At 42.5% G+C, this 24121-nt stretch overlaps 1 protein-coding gene across 1 annotated transcript; it reads left to right on the top strand.

The window, feature by feature from the left end:
- The first annotated feature begins 3229 nt into the window (after positions 1-3229).
- On the top strand, positions 3230-23308 carry UBE2M (ubiquitin conjugating enzyme E2 M). Its single transcript, XM_063435824.1, has 6 exons — positions 3230-3685; positions 12068-12162; positions 15195-15233; positions 15952-16055; positions 19161-19224; positions 21002-23308. Exons 1-6 carry the CDS (start codon positions 3577-3579, stop codon positions 21140-21142), a joined length of 552 nt encoding a protein of 183 aa, XP_063291894.1. The 5' UTR covers positions 3230-3576; the 3' UTR covers positions 21143-23308.
- The last annotated feature ends 813 nt before the right edge of the window (positions 23309-24121 follow it).

The raw sequence follows: 24121 nt of genomic DNA, 5'->3' as shown, positions 1-24121 counted from the left end.
ATCAGCCCATGACGGATTATGTGTCTGAACTATCGAGGTGAACATATCGGTCATAGCTTGTGGTTTCTCAGTGTACGAGGAATTGTGGGTCTTCCAATTCAAGAGATCGGTAGTCGTGAACGGGTCATATACGAAGACTGGGTCAGCATGTGCCATTTGACCTGCGGCATCGAGATAGGCTGACCCGGGATTCAGACGAAGAGGCATCTGATAATGTCTAAGTTGTTGGGTACCGGTCAGTTGTCGGGTTAGTATAGGGCTACGTGGAGGGGCGTCAGTTATGGGTTCCAGTCGGGGGGTAATAGGGCATGAGGATGTGGGAGCTTGATTTTGGGAAAAGTTGGTAAATAGAATACTCCCAGCCGAGCTAGAAGAAGCTTGACCGGAAGTTTGAAGTGGCGCCAAATCAGGATATTCAGATCTAATGGGGGTTGGTTCTGGTTCCGGAAGGGGAGATTTAATACGAGGGGGGGTGGATTCTGTACTGGAGGAGGAAGCGGAAGTGGATGAGGGCAATGAGGGGAGGGGTATAGAACTTCCTGCACTCGCGTCACCTCTTCCTGTAGGGAAGTAAGGGGGCGGCAAAGGGATCTCGGACTCAGGGGGCGTGTCCAAAATGGGCCTAACCACAGTCCTAGTGGACAAACAAGTCCTGGCCACCATGAGGCGACATTGCTCCTCGTGGCATATCTGAATCCATTTTGGCGAGTCGTTTACGGCCTGTCTCCAACAATCAATATATGGAAACTGTCCGTAAAGTTCAGGCCTACCTGACACAGCCACTTGTACGCGCTGTACCAGAGTTGGATCCAAACTACCACGTGGCGGCCATGCCGCAACCAAAGTAGGCCACTCCCTAGTGCACAAAGTGACCAAACGTACAGGAGACATTTTAACCCCAAAATCACATGTTTTGAATCCCTTTTTAAAATTCTTTACCATACAACCTAAGGGATCCGGAATCGTTGACTCCGACGCGCCCATACTTATCAATGGAACGTCGTTGACAACGAATACTATGCACGCGTACTATTCAACAGTCACACCCGTTTCCTCTGGCAACAGCACCATGTGGTATGGTTACCAAGTGAAACGTACACAATAACACAATAAACACTCAGGGAATTCCCGTACACACACAGCTGTTACACCAGTCACTAAATAATCAATATTATGCCCTTTGGCGAAACTATACAGTCACCCACGCTATAATTCTCTATATACGAATTACCCGTCTATAACACACCCCAGTAACATCGTCTTTTACAAATAGCGGTTACAGTACGGTTAGCATAGGTCAAAGCACAATTTAAGGTCACAATACAATTATTAGTGGTTATGGTGTTAAACATGCAATAGACGACAATGATTAGTACTTATATACAGTGTCAGTAAATATACAGGGTTATGGTACCGTGCACTATGATACAGCAACACACTCTTAACACTCTCGCTAGACGGCTGAGCTCGCGCTATCTAACAAGATATACACTTTACTAACAATCTTTTAACACATTTACAATCCCAACTAAACTATTGGCCAGTACCTTGAATGGACTACCTAAAACTATCTACATCCGTTTTGGTTAGCCACACTGCCCAAGCACCACATATAGCGAACTAGAGGACCGAATTTACACAGACGCCTCTTAGTCGATTACTCTATCAAAAATCTAGTGGGTTCCAAATTTACACGCCTTCCCACTTAGCCAAGATAGGTTGAGAGCTAGCGGACCGAATTTACACAGACGCCGCTTAGTCTCCCGGTCCCTCCGACCTAGCGAACAAAATATACACCCTAGAACGCTAGTCTAGACAAGACACCGGTGTCCGGCTAGGGCTATTTACACAGAACCCCGCCTGACTCCAAACCAAATCAAACGGTCTTACTAAAGAGCGTTCGATTGAGCGGTGCGCCTTCGCTCCTTCCCTCCGACAGAGGGGGCAGATTCCATACACAATTCAAACCCCTTATGGGCCTACCGCACAATCGGTATACCCCTAGTGGGTCTGCCGTCTAAAACAGCAGTTGTCTTACCTCCTCGTTCCTGAACCTGAGTTCACACTCATCGACGGGGACACCCCAGTACTTCTTACGTAGAGGCCGATGATCTCCTGGACAACAGACCAGTGGCGCCGAGACGAAGGGAGGTCCACGCAGAAGTTCAGGGGTGCAGCCGTAGAGAACGTGGGCAAAGATAGACCGTCTCACGCCTCTGCCTCTCAGCTACCGTTGAACGATGAGCTTCCCGGCCAATGCACCAAATGATACCGGAGAAACTGACGGAAGCCAAGCACAGAGAGATGGACACAGGTTTCTTCAGGAAGGAAGAGATTCTTTATTGGATCACCGATCGGGACTCAGAGGGACTAATGTCACCAAAATACAGCAAGTTCTGAGCCCCGGACAATAGTGCAGGCTCCTTATATAGGCACATAACTCCTCCCATATTAAGCTCCACCCGCACATTCTCTTGACCAATCAATACAAATAAGAATTAACTTCCTGCTTGACCGCATGGCCTGTCCAGCACAATGGAGGAGGGGAATACTACATCCTGTATTCTTGCACATGCACCGTACACTACTGATCGTATCTTGCCTTGTGCAACCAACTGATCGATACGTCAGCATATGCACGTACACATGCCACGTGGTAATCTCGGCCTACTAAATGTATTTTTACCGAGATTCCACCACAATTGCAGCGGACATGCCTCTAGAGGTGGACTTAACCTTGCAATGTAAACGTTGGAGAAATTGTATCATTAAGAGGACAGGACGTTGAGACGAGGTAGTTTGGGTGACTATAGTGGTTCTTTAAGGTTAGATGCAGGGCAGCAAGGGCCAGGCATCATAACGACTTCATTGAGATTTTTTTTTTAATTTGAAACATGATTCATTATGGTTATTGCAAGATTTAATAAAGTCATCTCCAGTAATATGAAATGTATTATGTAATCATTGCTTCCCTGGCAGGAGTTAAATTTGTATTTTAGAATGTGTATGTGCTGCATATTATTAAATAAAAAGTATTGTAGGAAGAAAAACCAAACATATTGCTATACAAAAAGACTAATCACAGAAAGTGAAAATAGAGCTATTTTGAGCTGACTAGGCTTCCGTAGAAGGGAAGACTGACTACATTCTTCAGAGTAACTTGCATTATACGATCTATTGGATGAACTTCCGCTTACGCCACAAAACCCACCAATCACATTGCAATATTGCGCCTGACTTCCGGGAGAGGCGTGAGCGCCGCCCAGCAGTGCAGAGAAATTGCTTGAGTTCCGTCGCGCGTCCGTTCCGTCACGTGACGTGCTTGCCTGTCACGGAACCACCCGAGTGTTTCTGAACCCCCCCGCACGATTGCTGAGCGAGTGTTTCCGAAGCTGCGCAGTGAGCAGGAGCGGCCGCACAGTGAGCGCTTCCCGGAGCTGCCCAGACTGACTGACTGACTAACTGGCTGACTGACGGACCCGGCCGGCGTATCACAGGCACGGAGGGAGGCCGGGAGCTGCCCCCGGAGCGGGACACAGGGAGAGCAGGAGGGAGGCGCGGGGGACATCCAGCACCATGATCAAACTCTTCTCCCTCAAACAGCAGAAGAAAGAGGAGGAATCGGCCGGAGGCACCAAGGGGAGCAGCAAGAAGGCCTCAGCAGCACAGCTCCGCATCCAGAAAGGTAACACTGGCCGACATCCTCCTCCTCCTGCTCTATAAATACAGGGTGCCAGGGGCCCCACTCCAGCCACACATCACCCTCAGCCACTAGTGGGGGCCACTGAGTCCTCACTAAACCACCCACCCCTCTGCCACTGAGTCCTCACTAAACCACCCACCCCTCTGCCACTGAGTCCTCACTAAACCACCCACCCCTCTGCCACTGAGTCCTCACTAAACCACCCACCCCTCTGCCACTGAGTCCTCACTAAACCACCCATCCCTCTGCCACTGAGTCCTCACTAAACCACCCACCCCTCTGCCACTGAGTCCTCACTAAACCACCCACCCCTCTGCCACTGAGTCCTCACTAAACCACCCACCCCTCTGCCACTGAGTCCTCACTAAACCACCCACCCCACTGCCACTGAGTCCTCACTAAACCACCCACCCCACTGCCACTGAGTCCTCACTAAACCACCCACCCCACTGCCACTGAGTCCTCACTAAACCACCCACCCCTCTGCCACTGAGTCCTCACTAAACCACCCACCCCTCTGCCACTAAGTCCTCACTAAACCACCCACCCCTCTGCCACTGAGTCCTCACTAAACCACCCACCCCTCTGCCACTGAGTCCTCACTAAACCACCCACCCCTCTGCCACTGAGTCCTCACTAAACCACCCACCCCTCTGCCACTGAGTCCTCACTAAACCACCCACCCCTCTGCCACTGAGTCCTCACTAAACCACCCACCCCTCTGCCACTGGTGGCTCTCACTGAGCCACCCACCCCTGTGCCACTGGTGGCTCTCACTGAGCCACCCACCCCTGTGCCACTGGTGGCTCTCACTGAGCCACCCACCCCTGTGCCACTGGTGGCTCTCACTGAGCCACCCACCCCTGTGCCACTGGTGGCTCTCACTGAGCCACCCACCCCTGTGCCACTGGTGGCTCTCACTGAGCCACCCACCCCTGTGCCACTGGTGGCTCTCACTGAGCCACCCACCCCTGTGCCACTGGTGGCTCTCACTGAGCCACCCACCCCTGTGCCACTGGTGGCTCTCACTGAGCCACCCACCCCTGTGCCACTGGTGGCTCTCACTGAGCCACCCACCCCTGTGCCACTGGTGGCTCTCACTGAGCCACCCACCCCTGTGCCACTGGTGGCTCTCACTGAGCCACCCACCCCTGTGCCACTGGTGGCTCTCACTGAGCCACCCACCCCTGTGCCACTGGTGGCTCTCACTGAGCCAGCCACCCTTTTGCCGCTGGTGGCTGTTACCGAGCCACCCACCCCTGTGCCGCTGGTGGCTGTTACCGAGCCACCCACCCCTGTGCCGCTGGTGGCTGTTACCGAGCCACCCACCCCTGTGCCGCTGGTGGCTGTTACCGAGCCACCCACCCCTGTGCCGCTGGTGGCTGTTACCGAGCCACCCACCCCTGTGCCGCTGGTGGCTGTTACCGAGCCACCCACCCCTGTGCCGCTGGTGGCTGTTACCGAGCCACCCACCCCTGTGCCGCTGGTGGCTGTTACCGAGCCACCCACCCCTGTGCCGCTGGTGGCTGTTACCGAGCCACCCACCCCTGTGCCGCTGGTGGCTGTTACCGAGCCACCCACCCCTGTGCCGCTGGTGGCTGTTACCGAGCCACCCACCCCTGTGCCGCTGGTGGCTGTTACCGAGCCACCCACCCCTGTGCCGCTGGTGGCTGTTACCGAGCCACCCACCCCTGTGCCGCTGGTGGCTGTTACCGAGCCACCCACCCCTGTGCCGCTGGTGGCTGTTACCGAGCCACCCACCCCTGTGCCGCTGGTGGCTGTTACCGAGCCACCCACCCACCCCTGTGCCGCTGGTGGCTGTTACCGAGCCACCCACCCACCCCTGTGCCGCTGGTGGCTGTTACCGAGCCACCCACCCACCCCTGTGCCGCTGGTGGCTGTTACCGAGCCACCCACCCACCCCTGTGCCGCTGGTGGCTGTTACCGAGCCACCCACCCACCCCTGTGCCGCTGGTGGCTGTTACCGAGCCACCCACCCACCCCTGTGCCGCTGGTGGCTGTTACCGAGCCACCCACCCACCCCTGTGCCGCTGGTGGCTGTTACCGAGCCACCCACCCACCCCTGTGCCGCTGGTGGCGGTTACCGAGCCACCCACCCACCCCTGTGCCGCTGGTGGCGGTTACCGAGCCACCCACCCACCCCTGTGCCGCTGGTGGCGGTTACCGAGCCACCCACCCCTGTGCCGCTGGTGGCGGTTACCGAGCCACCCACCCCTGTGCCGCTGGTGGCGGTTACCGAGCCACCCACCCCTGTGCCGCTGGTGGCGGTTACCGAGCCACCCACCCCTGTGCCGCTGGTGGCGGTTACCGAGCCACCCACCCCTGTGCCAGCTGGTGCCACTGAGCCCTCACTAAGCCACCCAACCCTCTTCCAATAGTGGGTGCCACTGAGCCACTCACCCTGACACTAGTGAGTGTCACATAGTCCTCACTAAACCCTGCTTACTCTGTCACTGGGGGGTCTTACTGATTCCTAATTGAACCACCTAACCCTCTGCAAAAGAGTTGGGGTTGTCTTGTCACTCAGTTTCTCAGCCTGCCCCCCTAGGGTATACTGTTGCGAGATTCCACTCCAGTCCCCCTCCAGGTAAGGGAGGCCTTCATTTTCTTTGGGGGATGGAGACCTCCTCCCCCCATTTCCTTTGGGGGATGGGCTGCTCAGTAAGGAAATTCTATACAATATTTGTTTCTCAGTCCACTCCTCTTGGTCTTCAAGCAGAGAGAGAGAATTGTCATGAAAATCTAATTTACAAAAAATTCTTCCTTTTTTTTTTTTTTTTTTTTTTTTTTAAGTACTCCAAATGTATATGTTAAATATTTGTCTAACTTTCTCTCTTTTGGAAAAATCTAATACATAACATTGTTGTTTTTTAAATTAGCCATCTTACAGTGATCATCAATGTGTATAGTATTGCAGAACATGTGAGAGATTCTTTGGAAAGTCTTGCCTCAACTTCCAGACACTAGTATTTTATACTCAGAGTATAAAAGTACTGTGGTATGCCAGGTGAAATTATGTTGGTGGTGTAGAGGGAGGAAGAACAATAAGTAAGTACTTTGAAGAGCAACTTTCACTTATTCCTGTGCTGACTACTTCCTAGTCTTGTAACCCAGTGGGTTCTTCGGGAATTTTTTTTAATTTAATTTTTTAGGGAGATTCCCAGTTTATAGTTCCACTAAGTTCTTTATATATCCATCTCTCTCAATTTCCCTTGTAACCCCTTAAGGACACATGACGTGTGACATGTCATGATTCCCTTTTATTCCAGAAGTTTGGTCCTTACGGGGTTAAAGCTTTTGGAAAGCCCTCTCACAAACGGTCCTCCTGCTCTCCACCCATAGCAACCACAATGCATGCGCTGTAGTGATTATGGTGCCATGAGTGCCCCCACCCACTGTGATCATTTTAGAATGGTTTGACTGATTTGTTTAGCCTGGAAAAGCTAACAGCTCCCAAGTAGCTCTCTAGTGAAGGCTGGTGGACCCCAAGGTATGAAGTTAAACTATTCTAAAACACGCCCTTTATTGGTTATGGTACTTGGAGTGTTCTTTTACTGTCACTTCCAAGGATTTTAAATATTAAGTTTACGTATCCCTAACCCTTTCTCAAATATGTATTTATGAGTGAGAATTAAAGTTAAATGCAGAAATCCACACCTCCTTGTCCTGCAACCTCCATCTTATTTTAAGTCATTGTGATAAATGATCTCCTGTTAACCTTAGAGACAAAAAGCAATATTGAGATGGCAGTGAGGGCTCAGAACATTGAGGGAGTAATATGTCTGTTGCCAGGGTACAGTGCATAGTTCCAGGATGCCAAAATCACATGTGTGTTGATGTAACCAACTCCTGGTCTTTGTTTAACTCTAACATGTTTTCTGGCTTAGTGTATAAAGACATAAATACCATTTTTTAAAGGACCCTATTTTTTCGCTATATAAAATATATCGCTCCTCAAAAGTAATGCCTACATTTCATTCACAGTCGCTGGTAGTGATACACAGACTCCAGACCATTCATCATTGTGTAATAGTGTTCAAGGGGTTATTTGTTTAAAATATTATTTTAGAGGGTTTTAGAAACATATATTCCATTTATCTCCAAGAGAATGAATAAGGCAGAGTTATATAGTTACAAAGGAGTTAACTCATGATTTTACGGGAAGAGGGAACATTAGGCAGAAAGGGAGTATGCTTTTTTTCTAAGCCCGAAGCCTCCCTTCTCAATCACAATACCTATGAGTGAGCATTGAAGCTTAGAGTACAGACACACACAGCATTACTAATGCTACGTGTTTCTGTCAGCTTTTCCCAGCTTGCGATGCGCTATGAGAGCAGTCACATGACAGGTGAGTGACTGATACTGACAGCTCTGGGACCTGAACCGTCGGTACAAGCATTTACCCACAGATTATGGAATAGATGCTTTTGCATGCTGCAATCTTAAAAAAATAAAATAGTCTTTAAACAGTGACATGATTGTCCTCTGTAATCAAGAATAAGTCTAGGCACATGTTCATTGGATAATGAACACCGCAATGACAATGTTTTGGCCAGGTTATGTGACTTGATACAGTCTGTTTATCATGAACCAGATGATTGCGTGGCCTAAACGTTGTCATTGTAATTTGTATTCCTGTTCAAGTTTGCGCTTATCCATTCAGCGCATGCTTGGATTTCTGATGGATTTTTTATAGGGGTTCACCACCCACAGCAAGGTAGCCACTGAAATTAGATTTGTACTGTTCAGTTAATCGTAATTAGTCCCATTCTTATGGGATCGACTGTCCTAATATGTAAGTTGTCGTTAAGGATTAGAGATATTCGTCTATTAAAGGTATTTCTTTGATCAAAATTTTTTTTCAGAAAAATGCCCCATTAGCTAATAATTGTAAACTGTTTTTATTTAAAATCCCACTCAATCTCTTCAATGTTTCTCCTTGAAAAGTTACCTTGATTTGGGCCCCTAACATTGCTTAATATTGCAAGAGCTCACACCCAAATATTTAGTATAGACCTTTCATTCAGTCCACAAGGCTTATGTTTTGCTCACATATTCTACTTTTTCTTAGAAACCTTGTCCTTGCTTCACAAGCGGTAGCCACAGTTTCATAGACTGACAACTTGTTAGAATTAAGAGTTGTGCAGATTCCTTTCATGCTCTTTATTCTTAAACGCAAGAAATCAAAGCTTAATGTCCATTGAAGATTCCTGAGTAGCGAATTGGTAAAGCCGAATCCAAAATCAAATAGAAAACAAGACATTAATCTTATCTTGTTTTCTTTCTAAAGTGGCAATCTGTTGTACAGCACTGTATAGAAGGATAGTAAACGGAGGTGGGCAAACAGTAGATCCCAAATGTTGCAGAACTCCAACTGTCATGGTGCTTTGCTAGCTTTTAGAATGGCAAAGCTTCATGGCAGTTGCAGTTTTAAAACATCTGGGAATCTAACTTTTTTTTGTACCCTCCTGCAGGGCCTGAGAAAGGGAAGTGTCAGATATTATATAAAGTCTGGACATTTTTCTAGCACATTTGTTACGTTTTAATATCTACACTCAAGTTGCTCATTCACCTTCAGAACGGTTTTCCCCAAAGGTTTTATCCTTTTTTTAACCTCTGAAGGACCAATTAATAGGTCAGTTCCTATGTATTGTACGCTTGTTCCTTGAAGGAACGATCCACTGCCCAAGTAAAAACAAACTATTTAATAGATATACCCCCAATGAAACATGTAAATTTCATTATGCATTTTTTGTTCCGGTATATCGAAAAACAACTTGCAAAAGCTAAAGGTCTCTTGTCTGCAGCGTTTGTAAGCCCACCCCTTCTTCTCCAACCCAGACGTTCTGTGGCTGTCCAATCACTGACTTCCCAATGCAACTCAATGTGCACTTTTTTTCTAAAATTAAGAGCAAAAAGTATAAATCTCTTTAGCAAGCTAATCTGCTTTAGGTGTTTTGAAGTGTTCCTTGAAGTGGTGAAACAGATCAGTCTGTAAACCATTTTGCTGAACAATGGCATGACTGGTTTAATTCATTTTAAAGAGACCCTATAACAATGTTATGTCATTGCATTGGCTATAGTGTCCTCTGACATTGTCCCTTCACTCTGTTTTAATTTTTTTTTAGGAGTTTAACATTCCGTAGCCACATACAGCCTGGCCCCTTCTGAAGTTATGACTAAAGCAGGGAGTACACACTTCTTTCTAGCCATGCTAATTCATACCAGCAGTGTGCATTGTGATAGGCTGAAAGCAGTCAGCTGACACTTTCAATTACAGGCAACTATTGCTACTCAGGCTAATGCTTCTTCATTATCCCAGGAAGCAGAGAGGGTATGGGCTCCTGGAGACTCATAGTTAGCATTAGAACAATAAAAATGGAGGTAGGAGCAATGGGACTCTATTCTTTAACCACTTCATTGAGATTGTGCCCCTTTTAAAATGCTACTTGAAAACTGGGGGGAGGGGGAAGAGTAAGGAAGTAGCTACTGCCTATGTTACCATTCATGTCATTCAAATGATTTGTGTGAATGAGAATTAGCCAGCTGGTGTTAAAGTAACACTCCCATTATTGTCTAGTAGTACAGGGTTATTAACTAAAGTAAGGATTGTCATGAATTTAAAGTGAATTTTAAACCTAAAGGATAACACGGTAGAAATGTGTTTTACAGCACTGGTCTCAGTGCTTTTGTCCCACCTCCTTGTCTCATATAAGAAAATATTAGAATGCTAGTGCACATGCGCGTCAAAACACTGCGATAAATAGAAGCGGTTTCGGAGGAAGCACCTCTAGTGGCTGTCATTTAAACCCAGCACCGTTCCTGCAGAACTGCAGGTTTAGGCAGACTGGGACATGGCACCCATACCACTTCATTGAGAAGGATGTCTGAGTGCCTATAGTGTTCCTTTAAATCCTTAAGGACGGCGGGCGTTCTATGCCGCCCTTAGGGAACCAGCTCTAAACACCGGAGGGCGGCATAGAACGCCCTAACTGTCCTTTCTACTTACCCGGTCGCCGGCGATTCCATTATATTCCAAATATTAGTGTTTTAAAACAGTAAAATGTATTACGACGATATTGTCAGTGAAAGTGACATTTTTTTTACACACAAATGGCACTTACAAGGACGATATAATTGTTGTGATACGTTTTACAGTTTTGAAACAATAATATTTGTGTTCAGTGAAGTCTCCTGATTATAACAGTACCCCTCATGTACAGGGTTTATGGTGTTTTCAAAAGTTACAGAGTCAAATATAAGGCTTGCGTTTCAGTTTTTTCACATTGAAATTCGCCAGGTTGGTTATGTTGCCTTTGAGACGGTAGCCCAGAAATGAAAATTACCCCCATGATAGCATACCATTTGCAGTAGTAGACAACCCAAGGTATTGCAAATGGGGTATGTTCAGTCTTTTTTAGTAGCCACTTAGTCACAAACACTGGCCAAAATTGGCGTTCAAATTAGTTTTTTGCATTTTTTACACCCTAACAAATATTAACACTAACTTTGGCCAGTGTTTGTGACTAAGTGGCTGCTAAAAAAGACTGGACATACCCCATTTGCAATACCTTGGGTTGTCTACTTTTGGAAATGGTATGCCATCATGGGGGTAATTCTTATTCCTGGGCTACCATACAGTCTCAAATGCAACGTAACTAATCTGGCAAATTTCAATGTGAAAAAACTGAAAAATTGAACATGCTATATTTGACCCTGTAACTTCCCAAAACACCATAAAACCTGTACATAGGGGGTACTGTTTTACATGTGGGACATCGCTGAATACAAATGTGTATTTTATTGCAGTAAAAGCAAACAGTATTATGACACAGTTAAAATGTCACGTAGAACTTAACAAAAAAAGTCAAAAAAAATTTCCCTTTTTTTTATATTTTATTCATATTAAGTTATCTTTCATACCTAAATATTTCATGTTAAATGAAAGCCCTGTTTCCCCTGAATAAAATGATATATAATAAGTGTGGGCGCACATAATATAAAAAAGGCGAATTACGCCTGAACAGACATATAGCGCAAATTCAGTTTTGTTTTGATCAGAACGTGTACATTTGGCTCAGTCCTTAAGGGGTTAAGGACAAAATAGCCAAACTGAAAAATTTCTCCAAGTAAGCTATGCTTCCAGTTTAGCTATTTTGGTGTTAAATTTCTAATTCACTTCTCAACAATTCTCATTTTAGTGAATAAGCCTGACAGTAACATTTTCAGGAGTTGTAGTTAATCATCAGAACAACGGTTGTCTTTCTTGTTTTGAGTGTATTTTTAAAAATGTCAAATTCTCAGTCTACTGTATTCAAATTGGGGTCCATACTTGTTTTTCAGACATTAATGAGTTGAATTTGCCGAAAACATGTGAAATAGAATTTTCAGACCATGACGACCTTTTAAATTTCAAACTAGTCATCTGCCCTGATGAGGTAAGTGTATGTAAACCAAACTTGTCATACATTTCCTTGTGGTATACAATTGATTAGAATAGTTTCTATTTGTATGTTTGTCTTTACTCTGGTCCTTCCAAACGAGCATCTTGATACATTAATTTCCACCTGTGGACCTGTTGAAAAATATTCTGTGTAATCCTGTTGTGCTTACTAAAAATTCAATTACATGCTTCTCAGAGTACCAGCACTATAGGTCTACATCCACAACTTCTGAATTTTTATTTGTGCATGCTTCCACTGTTAATAAATTCCTACAATTAGTGAATATGCAATAACATCCAGAACAGAAGAAAATACTCTGAAATTGGCAAAATTAGAATGCATAATTTTTTGTTTTGTTTTTCCTTTTCAGAAGTAAAGGCAACATAGAAACATAGAAAAACATAGAATGTGACGGCAGATAAGAACCATTCGGCCCATCTAGTCTGCCCAATTTTCTAAATACTTTCATTAGTCCCTGCCCTTATCGTATAGCTAAGATAGCCTTATACCTATCCCACGCATGCTTAAACTCCTTTACTGTGTTAACCTCTACCACTTCAGCTGGAAGGCTATACCATGCATCCACAGTAAAGTAATACTTCCTGATATTCCTATTAAACCTTTGTCCCTCTAATTTAAGACTATGTCCTCTTGTTCTGGTAGTTTTTCTTCTTTTAAATATAGTCTCCTCCTTTACTGTGTTGATTCCCTTTATGTACTTCATATCCCCCCTGTCTCGTCTTTACTCCAAGCTATACATGTTAAGTTCCATTAACCTTTCCTTGTAAGTTTTATCCTGCAATCCATGAACCAGTTTAGTAGCCCTTCTCTGAACTCTCTCTGAAGTATAAATATCCTTCTGGAGATATGGTCTCCAGTACTGTGTACAATACTCCAAGTGAGGTCTCACTAGGGTTCTGTACAATGGCATGAGCACTTCCCTCTTTCTACTGCTAATATCTCTCCCTATACAACCAAGCATTCTGCTAGCATTTCCTGCTGCTCTATTACATTGTCTGCCTACCTTTAAGTCATCAGAAATAACCACCCCTAAATCCCTTTCCTCAGATGTTGAGGTTAGGACTCTATCAAATATTCTGTACTCTGCCCTTAGGTTTTTATGTCCAAGGTGCATTATCTTGCACTTATCCACATTAAATGTCAGTTGCTACAACTCTGACCATTTTTCTAGTTTACCTAAATCATTTGCCATTTGGCTTATCCCTCCTGGTACATTAACTCTGTCACATATCTTGGTATCATCAGCAAAAAGACTTGCCTTACCATCAAGAGAGATCTTGTTAAATTAGTGAGCTTGTACATCTAGAGATCCAATGTTTGGATTTTTGCTTAGCCCCTTAAGACCGCAGGGCGGTCTTGCCTCCCACGTGGCCGGCGGCACGTGGCCGCTGCAGATCGCGGTCGGGGGGCATGCCTGACCCCCCAGACAGCCCCCCTGTGCCTGGGGACCGAGGTCTGCAGCTTCCGATCGCAGTGACAGGCTATAACTGCGATCAGTATTTACCATGTGTCAGACGATTTCAAAATCGGCTGACACATGAAGTCGTCCGCATTCTCCTCAGCAGATTGCGGTCGGGGGACATGCCTGGCCCCCCAGGCAGTCCTCCTGCGGTCAGTGACCGCGATCTGCTCAGCCTGATCGCAGTGAGAGGCTGTTTCTGCGATCTGAATGCAGAGACAGCCTCTCCCTGCGATCTGATCGCAGTACCAGCCTGTAAATATATATAAAAATTTTAATACGTTAAAAAGTAAAAAAAAAAAAATTAATAAATAATTAAAAAAATATATATGTAATTTCGTTCTGACTGTATTTTGATATCTATATATATATATATATATATAGATATCAAAATACACGTAGAGCAAAATAATATATATATCTATATACATAAGTATATACGTATATATCACTATATGTATACCTATATATAAATAAAAAATTATATATATATATATATAATTACATGTGTGTGTATATAAAATAATTTTACATATATATTTATATAATAATTTAACATAATTAGTCACAAACACTGGGCAAAATTGGCGTTCAAATTTGTTTTTTGCATTTTTCACACACAACCAAATATTAACGTTAACTTTGGCTAGTGTTTGTGACCAAGTGGCTATTAAAAAAGACTGGACATACCCCATTTGCAATACCTTGGTTTGTCTACTATTGCAAATGGTATGCCATCATGGGGGTAATTCTCATTCCTGGGCTACCATACAGTCTCAAAGGCAACGTAACCAATCTGGCGAATTTCAATGTGAAAAAACTGAAAAGTGTAACATGCTATATTTGACCCTGTAACTTTCCAAAACACCATAAAACCTGTACATAGGGGGTACTGTTTTACACGTGAGACATCGCTGAATACAAATATGTGTATTTTATTGCAGTAAAAGCAAACAGCATTATGACATTTAAAGTTAAAATGTCAGGTAGAACTAAGAAAAGTTTTTAAAAATCTTATTTTCTCTAATTTTTTTATATTTTATGTGGGTGCATTTAATATGAAAGAGGTAAATTATTGTTGAACAGACATATAGTAAAATTCTGTGGTTTGTTTACATTTTTTTTGGATCACAACATTTGGCTGCGGTCTTAAGGGGTTAATGACTGTCATATTGCATTTTTAATAGTATGTGACACAAATTAAATTTTAAACCTAGGCTTGAGAAAGTCAGATGCTGTTGCATTTACATTCTATGTCATAGTAAATAAAAATAAGGGTGTAATGAGGTCAGAGGAGTTTGATTCAAATTCACTGGTGTGAAGGGTGAAAAGGGGGTGTTTGAATAAAGCAGTTTTCAATTCCAGAGGCTGCAAGCATAGTGGAGTAAAAAAAATGACTACAAAACGGTGGTGGATTCATGGACTCTGTCATCTTATATATTAAGCTAATTTTAGGAGTATCCTCAATCATTAGAACACCTAACTTGTTACTTAAATGTGTAATTTTCTATACTGACTGACTGATTGATTATTTTTTTTTTTTTAGGGTTTCTACAAAGGTGGAAAGTTTGTCTTCAGTTTTAAGGTAAGACTTTCCATATAACAGTGGAGTAATACATTGTGCTTAGATGTGGCCACTGAAACAGATGCTGGTGACTTGGTATCCTACCTCAATTCTAAATGGCACCCCACAATATTTAGCAAGTAGCTGCATGTTAGAACTGTAAGCTGTCAATTTAGATACACCTTTGAGTCCCACAATTCATGTAGTGTTTTTTTTTTTGGTTGGTGTTTGTGCTGTTTTACAGAATACATGTTAAGATATTGACAAACTTTTGAATGGTAACTGCTACAGCATGCTGAACCCTGGCACCATGGCCTGGTAATGTTGCAATGGTTTGCCCTCTTAAACTTTGGACCTGTTTCCTTTGAGCTTGGTAAAGTTCATTCGTCTTGTGTAGAGGCCGGATGCTTATCTGACCGGTCATTCATTATACAAAAGCGTCAAATGGTCCCTCTCAGACAATGAAATGAAATACCTTTGGTGAATGGAATATGTACAGAATTGACATTAGCCAGCCTGAAACTCTTGTTCCTGGCTGGCTAATGACACTACTCGAGGTGGAGTTACAACTCAGGCAAAAGTATAATCTATATCAGATGAAACACTGTAAATACAGATTACAAGCTCCATTGCCACTTCAAAACACTGAAGTTGTCATGGGCTTCCACATACCACTTGCCCAAGTAATAGATGCAAAATAATAGATAAGTCTCACGGTATTTCTTTTTGTTACATGCAGGTGGGACAGGGTTACCCTCATGACCCACCAAAGGTGAAATGCGAGACCATGGTATATCATCCAAATATAGATCTAGAGGGTAATGTCTGCCTAAATATTCTAAGGTAAGTCGGTTCTCCAATAATACAGAATTGAACTTGCTGCACACATGTAATATATTAAATAGAGTCCAGAAATCTTATTTCTTTCCTCAACACACCCGGAATAGTACATAGTCTAGGCTGAAAAAGACTGAAGTCCATCAAGTGCAATCTTGAAACCGATTTTTTGCCTTCCAAAAGAAGGCAAAAAAAACAATTGTAGCAGTTTCCAATTACCGTATATACTCGAGTATAAGCCGACCCGAATATAAGCCGAGGCTCCTAATTTTACCCATAAAAACTGGGAAAACTTATTGATTCGAATATAAGACTAGGGTGGGAAATGCAGCAGCTACTGGTAAATTTCGAAATAAAATTAGATCCTAAAAAAATTATATTAATTGAATATTTATTTACAGTGTGTGTTTGTATATAATGAGTTCAGTGTGTGTGTGTGTATGAGTGCAGTGTGTGTGTTTGTGTATGTGTTGCAGAGCCTTGGTGGGTGGTGGGCATTTTTATTATTATTTTTTTTTAATTATTTAAAAATTTTTTGTTATATTATTATTTATTTTATTATTATTTATATATTTTTTCGGCCCCCCTCCCCGCTTGATACATGGCAGGGGGGGGAGCTCTCATTCCCTGGTGGTCCAGTGGCATTGGCAGTTCAGTGGAGGGAGACTGGCAGAGAGCGTTTACTTACCGCTCCTGTCGGCTCCCTCCTCCTCCGCGCCGGTCCGTTCCGGTCAGCTCCCTCTGCAAGTCCCAGTGTAAGTCTCGCGGCCGCGCTATGACCTTGCGAGACTTACACTGGGAGCTGACAGGGGAGCTGACCGGACCGGCGCGGAGGAGGAGGGGAGCTGACAGGAGCTGCTGGAGAGGTAAGTAAACGCTCTATGCCAGTCTCCCTCCTACACAGCCCCCTGTCTGTATTATGGCAATGTAAGTTGCCATAATACAGATATTGACTCGAGTATAAGTCGAGTTGGGGTTTTTCAGCACAAAAAATGTGCCAAAAAACTCGACTTATACTCGAGTATATACGGCATACCCCAAAAAGGTAAGACATTTCTTGACTTAATGGCAATCAACTTTATTTTTGGATCAACAACCTGTTTACATACATATCAGTTATGTCCTTAAATGTTCTGTTTTCGCAGAAAAGCATCCAAGCCTTCTTAAAAAAAATATATATCTATAGAATCAGATAAGACAATCTCTTGTTGTAGAGAATTTCACTTCTTTATTGTTCTTATTCTAAAGAAATCTTTCCTCTCCTGTAAGAAAAAATGCCCTTTTTCCAGTCTCAATGTGTGACATCTTATCTGTTGTTATTCCTACTAATGAACAGGATAGTGTATAGTGGTTTGTACTGACCATATATGTATGTATGTATGTATGTATGTATCCATCATATCCCCTCCGAGATGTTTTTTATTATTATTTCTTCACGTCTCGCATCACAATAGAAATAAGTTCTATCCGCTTATTAACTCTTATTAGGGAACACATGGGGTGGATAACAGCACTGTAACTTTACTGTGTAATAGAAAAGCAAATAAAAACATACAAAATTAAGCCCTGCGCTCAAACTTTTACTACTCCTGGGTGGCAGCAATGACTAGCACACATCACACATTAGAAACATTCTACTTGTACTATCTTCTATGCACGTTTAAATAACTAAAGGGTTTTTTTAGCCATTGGAGTGATACTTTTTTTGTTGTCTAAAAGGTCTGAACTGCATGTTGCATTAAAAAGAGTTGCTTTTATTACTGAGCTCATGTTTCATAACTGTATGTGATGTTTTTGTGTACAATTTATTGAATGGCGGTCCTGTGTGACATACAGTCTTTTACTGTCTTATTTATAAAATATTTTACCAGGAAAGATACATTGAGATTTCTCTCGTTTTTAAGTATGTCCTGGGTTCCTCGGGTACGGTCTTTATATTGAAAATATTTAATAAAATACAAGTTCTACCTGCTAAATTTATCAGTCTAAAAACCAAGAACAAGTCCTTTCACATTTCCTAGCATGGGTTTACAAAATACACACATATGAAGGTAATAAGAACAGGTAGTATACAATACCAAACAGTATAAAAAAGCAGCTTTAAAATCACTTTGATTCAATCAATATACATAAAGTGTAAGACATATATCTACTAAATATAATGTATTCACATTAGGTAGTTAGTAATGTACCCTTTCCGTTTATAAATTGTAACAATTGAAGATACAGTGGCACTGTGTTCAAGTAGAAAGTATTCTTGTCCCAATCACATTAAACTGCAGCAGAGTATCAGACTTGCCTTTAAAAAAAATAATAATAATTTTTTTTACTTATAATGTGCAACCACAAATGTGCATTTATGGCTTCCTTTGTGTATGGTGAGTGAATTAAAGTTATTTTAAAGCTGATTTAATTTTATGCTGCTTGGCAATGAATACATTCGGTATGTTTGATTTTTACACTGGTGGGTGCAATGTTGCATTATAGCAGCCATTAAGGAACGAGTTTGTTTGTATAGTTTTATTTATGAAACTGCCTGCATTGACCGCTAACACAGAGAATTGATATTTATTCTATCTTGGCTTGCCCCTTTGTGACAGTACCGATTTAACCTACAAATCAGCACATTTCTGTGTTTAGACTCATTAAAACTTTATGGCTGCATTCTAACAGTCAGAGAGTAAGGTCTCTGATGGCACGGTGTACAGTACTACAGTACAGTGCATTAGCTGCCTGTGTTTCCTGGATAATCGGTGTAACTTACGGTGTGTGTGGGCATTGTGTCTAAATACAGCCATTATTGTACATGCTGATGTCATTATTGGGAATCTATTGGGCCCCTTACAGATTCTCCTAAGAAGGCTAAATGATTCCTTTTCATTATGGAGCAAAAGTTATTTCTGCTAATGTGATATTATAACTATATAAGTTCTGAAATGTTGTATCCCCTCACTGTTTGTCAAGGATGAACAAATCTAAAAAATACAATTGTGAAGATTTGTATAAATTAACTATTTAGGTATCGCTAAAAATAACAGAGTATTCTACTTTCTTTAGAGTCAGTCATTGATACGAAACCAAATTATGTTTTCTTCCTTTTTCTCTAAACAGGGAGGACTGGAAGCCTGTTCTCACAATAAACTCTATAATTTATGGCCTGCAGTACCTTTTCTTGGTAAGCATGAAGCAGATTTATTTATTTATTTATTTATTGCATATTTGTACTTTATTGTGGCAGCTGTCATGTCCTGCTTGTATGTTTATAATACATTACTCGTAGACGGTTTAATAATGTCTAGACTGCACATAACCTGTTTCTTTAAAAAATATATTTTTAAAATTCATTGTAATTTTTATTTTGTTTTTTATTTTATTTACTTTAAGCAAAATCAAGGCATTATATATACTCAAATGATCTGCCACCATTTAAATCTTGCCTAAGAATGTAAATTCCACTAATCTCGGGTAGTACTGGTTCATATGTAACACTAACCCTAACTTCAATGCTAACACACTAGTCTAGCCTTTAAATTAAGGAATATAAACCATACAATACAGTAATAGGATAAAATGAAGTCTTTATTTGGTCTTTTTAATTGCCGTTTGTTCTTGTGGGCTATGAACCCCTTGATAGCATTGTGTACTATGTTTACAGCAGTGAAAACACGTTCATAAGATCTGCTTCTATTCTAAAATACAGACAGCTGAGTATAGACTTCTTTAGTTCAGTTTTAGATCTACAAACGTGTACATTTTATAGAAAATTGGGGAAGTCACCATAGAAACCAGTGGAATCTCCCTGAACATTCTACTGGTTTCCATGGTAATTGTGCTGCTTTTACAGCTTTGCACCTTATTTCAGTAGCACCTTATTTCAGTTTGTGTGTGTGTGTTAGCTTGGGGTGCTTGCTAGATGGAGTGGTGAATGTTTTATTGTTGAAACTATATGTTAGCCAGAGTTTGTAATCTATTTATCACCCATTAGGCTCCACACAGCTTTCTAATTTTGATAATGAACATGCATTTTATGTTAAGTATTTGGTATTAAAAGCATTTCTTCCATTGAGACTTAAGAAAGGTATTTTTGGAAAAATCTGAATATTTAAAGGGACACTATAGTCACCCAGACCACTTCAGCTCAATGAAGTGGGCTGGGTGCCAGGTCCCCAGGTTTTAACCCTTCAGGTGTAAACATAGCAGTTTCATAGAAATTGCTATGTTTACATTGCAGGGTTAATCCAACCTCTAGTGTCTGTCTTCCTGACAGCCGCTAGAGGCGCTTCTGCGACGCTGTATGCGAAATTCGCATCCAGCGTGCAGAACGTCCATAGGAAAGCATTGAGAAATGCTTTCCTATGGACTATTTGAATGCGCGCGGCACTTGCCTCGCATGCGCATTCGGCTCCCCTCGGGAGCGGGCGTCGACGGGGGAGGAGAGGTCACCAGCACCGAGGCAGCCCGGCACTGGATTAAAGTAACAGAAGTCTTAACTCCTTCAGTGCCAAGGGAAGGGGGGCCCTGAGGGTGGGGGGACCGAAGGATGCCATAGTGTCAGGAAAACAAGTTTGTTTTCCTGACACTATAGTGATCCTTTAAGGATATAATTAAAATTCAGGCTGTTGATCCAAGGATAAGTCTGGAGTCAGGAAGGGATTGTTTTCCCTTTTTGCGCCTTAATTGGCCATTGCTTTAACTTTTTTTTTTTTTGTCAACAGCGTAAATAGGCATTGTGGGATAACGTACATTATTCAGCCTTTAAATTTGCATCTGTTAAGGTGTCATTTTGAGAAGGTTGATGAAACTTGTATATTGGTGCACTCAAATACCTGTCTTGTCTGTTAAAAACTTGTCAGGTACTCAATGAACATTTTCTGTTATTTTCCTGTCGGTAATTCTAATTTTGCTTTACACTTTAATTTGTGCGTATTGACTGTTTTGTTTTTGTGTGTTAGGAGCCAAATCCCGAAGATCCGTTAAATAAGGAAGCTGCTGAAGTTCTACAGAACAACAGACGCCTGTTTGAACAGAATGTGCAGCGGTCTATGCGAGGTGGTTACATTGGATCCACCTACTTTGAGCGCTGCCTGAAATAGAACTGAGCAGCTTTGAGTGCAAAACCCGCCATCCATCCGACCTACCTTTCTGCCCTCATCCTCTGTCATGTCCCTTCTTCATGCTCATTCATCACACCTACATACAACAGAACCCTTATTGCGGCTCTCTTCTCCCAAACAGTACAGCCTGAGCTTCTGATGTGGAAAGAATGATGTAAGGTCCTGTGTTTCCCAGTCATGCTGCTAGCCCTTATTTTAAGGGCACACTGCGTGCAGATATTACAATGCCTGCCATGCCGCCATTTTACATCATTACCTCACCTTGCTCTTCTTATCTCCTATGGAGCATTTGCTTATCTTTAGGTTAATAAATATTATCCCTCTTCCTTCCCATTTTCTTTTTTTGTTTAAATATTTTTTTTTTTAAACCAGTCTGAAAATCCCTATTTCCTGTTCTTGACTAAATTGGTCAAAAGCTGAGAGGAAAACCACTTTTTTTTTTTTTTTTTAATTCTTACATAGCTGGATTGTCTGCAGTGTTGGAACTATACTGTACACTTCAGTTTGCTCTGGGCCTTTCCCCTGGATTATCCTACCACGATCTATGTTTGCCGGGCATATTTTATTTTGTGGCCTTAAGCTTTGAACATTTATTGATCAGGGATCTTTCTTTTTACCGCTTGTACCATTTGTGTCTCATTTCTTTTAAGGGCACCTGTCATGCCCCAAACAACTTATGCTGATTGGAATGAGCGTACAATTTTATCTATACATTGTGCTTGCAGTTCTGCTTGCAAATGTATAGATGAGGAGATAAATCTATTTAAAAATTGTTTTTTTTCTCCCAGCTGTTGGTCAATGCCAAGGCATTGACTGACCAGGGAGAGCAGACAAGACCTCCCACAAGAGGCCCCTCTGCTCTCCTCCCAAAGCAACCACAGCACATGTGCTGCAATTGCTACAGAAACCCGTCACTCCGTTCCGACGCCAACACGCTGGCTTCAAAGCAAGCGTACCAACGTCACTGATGAGATTTTTCCTGCTTGGGGATGAGTCCCAAGCAGGGCAAATCAAAGAAGAGACCAGGAGGAGGTGGAGCGGAGGACGGCCAGGAGATGGGTGTTACACAAAGAGTAACACCCATAAAGAGGCGCTGGAATGGAGGAAAAGTGAGCAAGTAAATCATCATTCACATTGAATACACATGCGTCTTTATGATATATGGTGTATTCAATGTAAAATGAGAGCGATTTAAGGTAAATTGCTTTTCTCTTAACATGTTTACTTCAATACCTAAAGGAAAGCAACGTAAAAACAATAAGAGCTAATTTTAAAGGCAATTTTAATGTTACTCTGTGTGCTGTGTCTCGATGAGAACAGAGAGTCAGATTCCCTTTTAGCCCTTTGGGACATGAGTGGTGTAAACTTGTTACTGTTTCAGGAGATGCTTTATATTAAGCTCATTAGTGTAGTCTGCTCTCCACTCACTGGAAACTGTGCTTAACCAATACAGATATCTTGATTTATTGTTATTCTGAGGCCTATGTAATGGTCAAATGGCACAACCTTTCACAGGCTTAACTTATGTGTAAGTCATTAGAAATGGGATTGAGCAGTGAAATGTGTGTTAAATACTCCACCTTTTGTTCCCTGTGTCTTTACCTCTCATTTCTCTCCCCCTCTCACACAAGTAACCTATTCCAACACCTTCCTTACCATGTGTGTGGGATCAAGACTTCAAGTGCACGTATTTATTAATGAATGGCTTCAGTCTGGTTCAATACATGAGCTAAAAAGAGAGCTCAACACTGGACAAATATACTGACTCTGCAAACTCAACTTGCATTTCCACGTTCCGTGTGAGGTTACATTTGGTGGCCCAGGGTTGGTGATGGGCACTGTACTCATTAGGGTAATAAGGCCCTATCAGTTTAAACAGGTTTTAGGCCAATATCCAACTTGGCAACCTTTTGTGACAGCCATGCCTGAGCACTGACCCATACTTCGGAGTGCTGGAGGCAACGGCAACCTTTCAGTTGTAGAGCCTCATTCACAAAACAGGGTAACGTTTGCTTAGATGACCGTTACAGAGCAGTAATGGCTGCCTGTGCTTTGTGAATGAGACCCTTAGAGTCCACTTATTGACGTGTATGGTTTTAAATAATAAAACAAAAAGACAAAAAATAAAATAAAATGTAAACCTTATCACTTGGGCTTTTTGTGTTATTTGTGTGGTATATAGTTTATTTTATTTTTTTGTACATTAGAGGCTCAAATAATTAACATGTGCATCTAAATATATACTAGTAATATTTGGCAAAGTAAATAAATAGGCAGCCATGTTCTGCTGGCAAATTCTCTAAAGGACATTTAATTTGCCATCCATTTACTAGCAGATTTATTGTGAGGTCACTGGTCTGAGGTCTATTCAATAGTGTTACTGTGTTACTAAATGGACTGTGTCTGGGCATGTTGCTTTTTGCGGTATTATATGTTAATGAGGTACAGTATGCATATTTGTATACATCTTCTGCATCTCTGAATTCCATTAGCGGTGTCAAGGTTCAGCCACACAGCTACTTCTACCATCATCTGGGGGTAGGAGAAGTGTAGTATTTCCAGTGAGCCATCCGATCACTTGGATGGAATGAGCATCCCCAAGCTGTTAAAGTCAAAACTATTTCACTTGCAGGAAATGCACTCAAACTGCACAATTCCTGTGCAGACTCAGTGGATAGCTTTTAACTGGTAGGGAATGGCGCATGTACACTCGTAGCACAACTCCTTCAAGAGAAAGTACTGGTATTAAAGGAGTAAGCATACAAGCCCCATACATTTGCAAGCTTGGGATGTCACTGGAAACTGCAGATTTAAAATGTAAGTTTCCAAGAATGTCTTGGTATAAGCACCCTGCAGTAGTTATGATGCGTTGATTGTGTATTTCACTTAAAAAGTGGATCTGTTCACACGGACCATTTAGCCAAAGTTCAGAAGTCAAATGCATACAAATAGAAACGC

The sequence above is a fragment of the Pelobates fuscus genome, chromosome 11 (assembly GCF_036172605.1).
Source record: "Pelobates fuscus isolate aPelFus1 chromosome 11, aPelFus1.pri, whole genome shotgun sequence".
NCBI lineage: Eukaryota > Metazoa > Chordata > Amphibia > Anura > Pelobatidae > Pelobates > Pelobates fuscus.
The sequence above is the reverse complement of the archived record's forward strand: the minus strand, read 5'-3'. Positions and strand labels throughout refer to the sequence as shown.